Raw genomic sequence first — 8,736 nt, 5'->3', positions numbered from 1 at the left:
TTAACGTTAGGGGTAAAATTACTCATGGCTTCCAACGTTAGGGGTAAAATTGCACCATTTTAGACGTTAGGGGTAAAATTGCTCCTGACCCAAAACGTTAGGGGTATTTTTGCACCTTCACCCTACATTATTTAACTGCTTAAATCTATGTAGCGCGGGACATTATCACTTTAAGCTAAGTTAATTTAGGCGCCCAATTTACAAACTTTTAAATTTCACAAACCTCGACTCTGTAGATCTACCAAATCAGGAAAATTAAAGTCTGAAAATTTAGGAAATTAGAGTTTATTTCCATGAATGCAATTATGGAAATTGCATATGTTTTCCTATATAATCAAAGCCCATAAAACTTTGATTTACACCATAAGCAAGAACACAACTCCATTGAAGAAATACACCTAAAGTACGATAATTTCGAAACTCTTCTTCTGTTCATAATCAATTAATTCATCTTTATTTTCAAATTATACAGCAGATTATGTATTTTTCTATAATTTTGAAGCTCTTTTTCTATTTAGAATCACTTAATCGATCTTTATTTTGAATTTTTGTAGATGGTTCACAGTAACAAAATGAAATTGATAGAGAATGAGAGTTTTCGAATCCTATCTTATCAGACAAGAAAGAAAAACTTGGTCAACAAAGTTACTGAATTGTCTATTCTATGTGATGTTGAAGCTTTGTTGATAACTTATGGACCGAAATTCATAAATCAACCAATCATGTTAGATTCGGTGTGGCCAGAAAATCCAAATCATGTCATATCTCTCATCAACAAGTATAAGATGAGTAGATCTGTGAAGTTAAGACCTCGGTATACTGCTTGTGATTATTTCTCGGAGAAGAACAAAAAGTTTGGAAAGAAAAATTCAAATCTGAGGAAGAAGATCAGTGAAGTTAAGTATCCTTCTTGGGATGGTTGTCTGAATAATTTTTCAGTGGATCAATTAAAATTGATTGCGGCTCGATTGGATTATAAAATTGAAGATGCAGATAAGAAGATGAAAATCTTGAAACCAGATCAAATTATTAACAATTTGATGCTAAATATGTCCGGGAATAATTGGTCTTACTGTTTGGATTCGATTGCAACAAATTGGGATAATTTTGTGGTTCCTAATCGGGTGACTTCCAATCTGGTATTTTCTAATCAGGTGAGTTCCAAATTGGTATTTTAGTGCTTAAATGACTTTATTTATTCTCAAGTATTAGAGCTAATTGATTAAATTAGTTTTGATTCAATTTTCTATTAGGAAAAACCAGTTGTTGTAAGAATAAAATTTAAAGGATTAAAATATAATTAGATTTGTTCAAAAAAAACATAATTAGATTCCTAACATATTTTAAAAATTAATTAGGATTTTAACTTTCTAAAATCATCAATTAGATACTTAATTTATACCTTAAAAGTCAATTAGATTTTTAACCTTCTAAAATTATCAATTAGGTCCTTCTAAAATTGTCAATTAGGTCCTAAATTTATATTGAACTGTCATTGAATTGAAATAAAACTTTAATTTGTGTTTTTTAATATATTATTGGGTAGACCGTTCCAATTGGAGTCCAAAGCTATCATCTCCCTCATGTTCTTGATCCTACATATCTTCATTCAAGGACGAATAGCAGTGGCTCTAGGCAATCAGATAATCGTTTCAGAAACACACATAGTTTTCTCATATCTGATTCAATGGATGTTGAAAAGAAAGACTCACAAGAATGGCTCGGAGAGAATGGGGACATTGAGGAAGAGGATACTTCAGAGGGAGAAGCATAAAGAAACATTATTCATGGACTTCTGAGTTTTTATCATTTAAAACTGATTTGAATTCATATATTATGATTAAAAATAACTTAATTTACATTTCATAGATTATGATTTATTGTGCGCTTATTTAACTTTGTATTCGATTGTTAATTTTTACTTAGTTTAGAAATTGCATTGCTGATTTTTATAGTATATAGTTATAATTAATTTTGAGACTTCAGTTTATGAGCAAATGGACCATTATGCCTTTAATATATTAGATACGATCCTACCATGAATATCAAATTTATTTTATTTTATTTTTGGTAACAATTAAGGTAGTTTTTATAAATAAAAAGAAAGAGCTACAAAACCGAGAACGAAACAGATGATTCGTGTAATTAACCAAGCAGCAAAATTTTCAGTAGTTCCAAAAGATCTGATTACTCCATCTGAGGTAAAAACACCAACTTTGACAAAGGAAAACATAGTACCAAATTAATTTTATTTTATTTTTGGTAACAATTAAGGTAGTTTTTATATACTAAAAAAAAGCTACAAAACCGAGAACGAAACAGATGATTCGTGTAATTAACCAAGCGGCAAAATTCTCAGTAGTTCCAAAAGATCTGATTACTCCATCTGAGGTAAAAACACCAACTTCGACGAAGGAAAACATAGAAGAGCATCTAACGAGATCATTATAGGTCTTGTTTGATTTAACTGTTGTTCACTATTTGTTGTTACGTTACTAGCTATCAACACTTGTTTTTCAATTCTACCGAACACTTCTATATATACTGTCTGGAGTAAAACAATAAAAAAGAAGCTAACGAAACAGACGATCCAAATAACTAACCAAGCAGCAAAATTCACCAAAAAACATAGAAGAGCATCTAACGACTTCAAGACGAGATCGTTCTAGTGCTTGTTTGGTTTAACTGGTGTTTCATGTTTGTTGTTGCGTTACTGGTTGTCAGCACTTGTTTCACAATTTTACTGAACACTTCTATATATACTATCTGGAGTAAAACAATAAAAAAAAGAAGCTACATAACGGACAATAAAACAGACGATCCGTGTAACTAACCAAGCAAGAAAATTCTCAATAGCTCCAAAAGATCTGATTACTCCATCTGAGGTAAAATCACCAGAAAACATAGAAGAGCATCTAACGACTTCAACACGAGATCGTTCTAGTGCTTGTTTGGTTTAACTGGTGTTTCCTGATTGTTGTTGCGTTACTAGCTGTCAGCACTTGTTTCTCAATTTTACCGAACACTTCTATATACACTGTTTGGAGTAAAACAATAAAAAAGAAGCTACAGACCGTAGAACCAAACAGACAATCCGTGTAACTAACTAAGCAGCAAAATCCTCAGTTGCCATAGGAAAACGTAGAAGAGCATCTAACGACGTTAACACGAGATCATTCTAGGGCTTGTTTGGTTTAACTGTTGTTCACTGTTTGTTGTTGCGTTACTAGCTATCAACACTTGTTTCTCAATTTTACCGAACACTTCTATATCTACTGTCTGGATTAAAATAATAAAAAGAAGCTACAGAATGGAGAACGAAACAGCACCAAGCAGCAAAATTCTCGGTAGTTCCAAAAGATCTGATTACTCCTATACTGTTTCCTGAGATATAGTGAGACAAGTTCCTGTAAGTCCATTTCTTCTGCCTCAATGACTCTGCACTTGAATGACCCTTTCCCCAAAACCTCAAACACAAAATCATCCGTTGAAATCACCGGAAAACAATCCAAATCCATTTTGTTGAGCGCAAAATCCAAGTTTTTAACTAATTTTCTATCCAAATATGCATCAAGAACACAACCATAAGTAACAAGATCACGACAAACCTCTTCATGTTTCATATATATATACTTTTTGAAGTAAAAAAGGGCGGCCCGGTCGCACTACGCGTCCCCGCTGAGCGAGGGTCCGGGGAGGGGTCCCACCACAGGGGTATACTGGGGGCAAGCCTTCCCCTGCCAATTTATTTGGCAAGAGGCCGCTCCTAAGACTCGAACCCGTGACCTCTTGGTCACACGACAACAACGTTTACCGTTTACTGTTTGAAGTAAAACAATAAAAAAAAAGAGCTACAAAACGGAGAACCAAACAGACAATCTGTATAACTAACTGATGTCAAGCTACTATACAGGGAGACATGGGGTTAAATGCACCGTTGGTCACTGAACTTTGAGGTTTGTCTTAAAATGGTCACTGAACTTCAATTTGTCTCAATAAAGTCATCCAACTTTGGTTTTTGTTTCAATAAAATCACTTCATGACTTCAGACGAAAAGGACTTATTTGAGGAAATAATCATCATATTAACATATATACATAGTAAAATTACATGGGATCCGAAAACACAATACGAAATCGCTACTAATCCGATTAGGTTAACATGACTATGACATAAAAGTTTTTGGGTTGGGTTAGTGTTCTCATTTGACACTAACCCAAAAATTGACAAGACACCAACCCGATAATTGCCACTTCTAGCTATCAGCATTTGTTTTTCATAACCAAACGCTCCTTGTAACTTACCAAGCAGCACAATTCTATATTCTAACATGATATCAGTATAAAAGATCTGATTACTCCGATGATGTTTCCTCAAATATAGTGAAATAAGTTCTCTGTAAGATTATTTCTTCTAATAATCTAAACACAAATAATCAAACACATTAAAATACAGTTGGATGACTTTATAGTGAAAGAAGTTCAATGACCATTTTGAGACAAATCCCAAAGTTCATTGACCAACGGTGCATTTAACCCGGGAGACATATGGACCAATGAGATAACTTTACTCACAAGAGTAACCGCCATTGACACGTGGCCCAATCAAATGGAGCCTTAAAGAGCACACATACCCGGTCCCGCATTTCTCGCCGGAATAAGCAGAATAGCAGGCGTGCTTGAATGTAAATAGCTATTGAGTCGTCCATTAAGAGATTGTCACGTCGCCACCCACTGGAATGTAGGGTACTACCAGAATCCACTATAAATACAAGGTACAACATTCAAAAGGGTACTCACTAACTCATTCATTCTTCTAGCTCACTCATCAGTATTATTCTCTACTGACTTAGGCATCGGAGCGGGCCGCCGGTTCCCAGCCCCTTCTCCGACCACTTTTCTGTCTTATATCGGTCGATCAGTGACTACAGCAAGCTCAGTAGTTCCAAAAGATCTGATTACTCCTATACTGTTTCCTGAGATATAGTGAAATAAGTTCTCTGTAAGTCCACTTCTTCTGCCTCTTGAACTCTAAAAATGACTCTGCACTTGAATGAAAATCCCCTTTACCCAAAACCTCAAACACAAAATCATCCGTTGAAATCACCGGAAAACTATCCAAATCCATCTTTTTGAGAGCAAAATCCAAGTTTTTAACTAATTTTCTATCCAAATACGCATCAACAACACAACCATAAGTGACAAGATCAGGACAAACCTTTTCATGTTTCATATGTTCAATACTAAGATGAAGATCCCAAAACAAACACATTCTTGAAAAAGCAAGAGCTCTTATGTTAAATGTAGTAAGATCGGGGCGAAAACCGGCTTCCACCATTCTCAAAAACTCCCTCTGCAAGCTTTTCATTTTGAAATTTGCAGCAAAAGAGAGCAGCAAAAGGTTCCAAATAAGGTTTCCTACATCCTTTCTACCAAGTCCCACATCTCTCAGGAATTCACCTAGTCTATAAAACTTCTTTTCTCTTATATACACAAATGCCATAGCTCTGATTCCTTCTCTATCTATGAGATGTCTAGAACGTTTAAGACGGACATACGCAGCTTCCATTTCGGTTAACGAACCGTGAACGCTATAATACTTAATGAAGGCATTGCCAGTCACATAATCTACTGAGAAACCTCTTAAAACCATGTCTTTCAATGTGTTTTCCATCAATTGAAGCTGACCTCGCTTACCGAAACAACAGATTGCTAGCGAATAAACCTCCAGCAAGAAACTGAAATTACTAGAACTTAATTGGTCTATAATTTTAGTTACTTCAGTATAAAATCCCCAATTTGCATAAGCATCAATTAATTTGGAAACTATTTGAATGCTAGGGATTGAAGAAGTGTTCAACATTTCCTTCCAAATCAGTTGAGATTGAGGGAACAGTCCATTTTCAGCATAACAAAGCATCATAGCAGAAAGAGTAGAGTTGCAGGGTGAAAAACCTTGAGATTTCATCTCTAGAAAAAGTTCATGAGCTAGATGAATCATTCTTTGCTCACTTAATTTATGTACTAAAGATGCACAATCTACAAGAGTTCCTCTCTCATTGACACTTTGATCCTGCTTCCATTGCCATATTATCTGTACTGAACACATATTCGTCATGAATGGAACAAAAATTCTATCAAATAATAAAGGGGTTAAATGCATAGCGGTTTATTGTTATTTGATTTGTTATATAATTATCACATGTGAATTTTCAAATATCTAACTATGTCTAAAATATTTATTTTGTTACTAACATAACTACAAACAATATGTCAAAATATCAATATTTACAAGTTAATCATAAAAAAACTGCCTAAAATGTTTACTATGTTATTGAAACTATTATAAACAACATGACAAAATGCATAAGACAGGTTCAGTTTATCAATAAATTTGTTTGAAAGTTTCGATGTGGTAGTCAGATAGCTGTCAAATCGGTCAGTTTAAATTTTTTGTTAGTTAGGAGTAAAATTGATTTTGTTTGACAATGTTAGGGTAAAATTTTGGGTCAGTTCGTCGATAAAATTGTTTGGAAGATTAAACCTGGTAGTCAGGTCAAGTAACTGTCAAATAAGTGCGTTCAAATTAGGAGTAAAATTGATATTATTTAACAATGTTAGAGTAAAATTCTGATCCACTTTATCGATGAACTTATTTAGAACATTCAATTTGTTAGTCAGATATACGTTCAAACTTTCTGTTATTAGGAGTAAAAATGATATTGTTTGACAAAGTTAGAATAACATTACGCCATTTAGTGCTAAACCTACACTTCTCTAAAGGCAAATTTTGACATTCTCCACAATAAACGACCAAGCGAAAATCTAAGTACCAAAACATATAAATCCAAATAAGCATGAAGTTTCAATTTATCTCCAGAAAGCAATTATTAACTCATTAGAACGAAATTAATAAATCGAGAAAAAAAAAACATGAAACAGGCATTTTATCAAACAGGTAGAGAACAAAGAGGCGGAGGTTTGGATGAGAGTGATTATACCTTTCGTGCTAAAGCTCGATCTTTCTGGTGAGAGAGAACTCTAAACTTGGTGCTTCCCAAGCATGCGCTAGCTTTATTATTCATAATTAAGGAATTGAAATTGATTTGAATAGACAGAGGCTGCAGAAACTGCGTTTGTGTGGAGATGTATAGCATTGACAACGATGCCAGATTTTTCATTCTTACTTTGGAGGAATGGAGTGACTGGAGAGCATAGAAGATAGGCTTTGAAGAGAGAGTAGGACTGGAGCATCGCCAGTAGAATTTCTACTCTGCTCTAAGTACCAAAATGTCCTCGAATTTTGTGTGTTTTCAATTTAACCCAATGTATAAAATAGGCATAATATACATTTTGCTCCTCAAAGTAGGCTTTCAACGGGAATTAGAACCTTAAACTATAAAAATCATCAATCAGATCTATGAACTAAGTAAATATTATCAGTTGAGTAATCTTAAGCAAAAATCATCAATTGAGTTTTATTCGGTTGAACAGTTCCAAACACGCTTCCTCAAACCAATTTTGAACCAATACAAAGATTATTACAGTACATATTAAATAGTCAGAATTTCTGATTTTGGAATAGAATGGAGACTAAATTACCGATTTTTACTTAGTTCATGGATCTAATTGATAATTTTGATAGTTTAATGATTTTGAAGTTTTTGTTTGATGAGCCAAATCGGTGTTATGCTTGTAAAATAGGAATAAGGTACCAAAATAGACCTATAGTTTTTTGAGAATATCAATTTAGGTTCCACGTACAAAATAACACAAATATGAGCTTATTGTTTAGAAAATGTACCAATTTAGGTCTCAATAACGGAACGTGAAACATCATTCATATTACTCCATTAAGTTCTGATTTCTATTTCCACATACAATTGACAGAACTTAACGGAGTAATATGAATGACGTGACATATTAAGCCTAAATTGATACTTCCTCAAAAACCAGAGTCCTATTTTAGTATCTCATCCCTATAAAAATATCATCATTGTTTCTGAAATGATACTGATTTAGCAGATTAATGTATTATTGGTCACTGAATTTTCATGGTTGTCTCAAAATGATCACTAAACTTGAAGTTGAGTTATCATTTTAAGATATTCATAAAAATTCATTGACCAACAATGCATTTAACCCACAATTTAGCATTGAATCACGTAAGAGTTTTGTCCCTCATCCTGTCCTGCAGGAATTCCGTTCCCACGGAGATCATCATTCCGTTTCATTATATTTTTTTAATATATAAAAAACTTTTATTCTATTTTTTCTCAATTTTCTTAACATTTGACATATAGTATAACGATAAATAATAAAATTAAATTTGAATTAAATGGTAGAAATGGAGAATATAATTGAAAATAACTCTATAAAAAAAAATTTATATATATACGCCAGTCATTAAGGATCAGTTTCAACGTCCCAAACTATGTGATTGAATAAATCGTCCTCTATCTGTCTTCTTTATCAACACAAAATAGGGATGATAAAAAAACCTCTGAAATGTGGTGTACAAATAATAGATATGTCTATTCCCGTCCCGTGGAGGCGTATCAAGGACTGGTACGAGTACGGGAATCCCACATAATAGATATGCCTATTCCCGTCCCATTTACGGAGACAAAACAATCATGATCCCTATTCCGGAGAGATTCTAATCGGGATCCGGTTTTCATAGATCTCTCCGGCCGCCGGAACCATTCTACTATGAATGGTTTTTTATACCTGTGCA

The 8,736-nt window shown here is 33.8% G+C and overlaps 1 protein-coding gene across 3 annotated transcripts; it reads right to left on the bottom strand.

Moving 5' to 3' along the window:
• Nucleotides 1-2,297: 2,297 nt before the first annotated feature.
• LOC136220834 (pentatricopeptide repeat-containing protein At3g42630) lies at nt 2,298-7,264 on the bottom strand. 3 transcript variants are annotated; one of them, XR_010684741.1, is made up of 3 exons: nt 7,001-7,264; nt 4,634-6,093; nt 2,298-3,555 (listed from the first exon to the last, which is right to left on the bottom strand). XR_010684741.1 is itself a non-coding variant. In XM_066008644.1 (2 exons), the coding sequence occupies exons 1-2, from the start codon at nt 7,178-7,180 to the stop codon at nt 4,936-4,938; spliced, it is 1,338 nt and encodes a 445-aa protein (XP_065864716.1). In that variant the 5' UTR covers nt 7,181-7,264; the 3' UTR covers nt 3,598-4,935. The 3 variants fall into 3 exon arrangements, 1 of the variants encoding a protein (XP_065864716.1); XR_010684742.1 differs by having other exon boundaries at nt 2,298-3,384; XM_066008644.1 differs by lacking the exon at nt 2,298-3,555 and having other exon boundaries at nt 3,598-6,093.
• Nucleotides 7,265-8,736: the final 1,472 nt, after the last annotated feature.

Source organism: Euphorbia lathyris, chromosome 2, assembly GCF_963576675.1.
Source record: "Euphorbia lathyris chromosome 2, ddEupLath1.1, whole genome shotgun sequence".
Lineage (NCBI taxonomy): Eukaryota > Viridiplantae > Streptophyta > Magnoliopsida > Malpighiales > Euphorbiaceae > Euphorbia > Euphorbia lathyris.
This window is presented reverse-complemented; position numbering and strand designations above follow the sequence as displayed.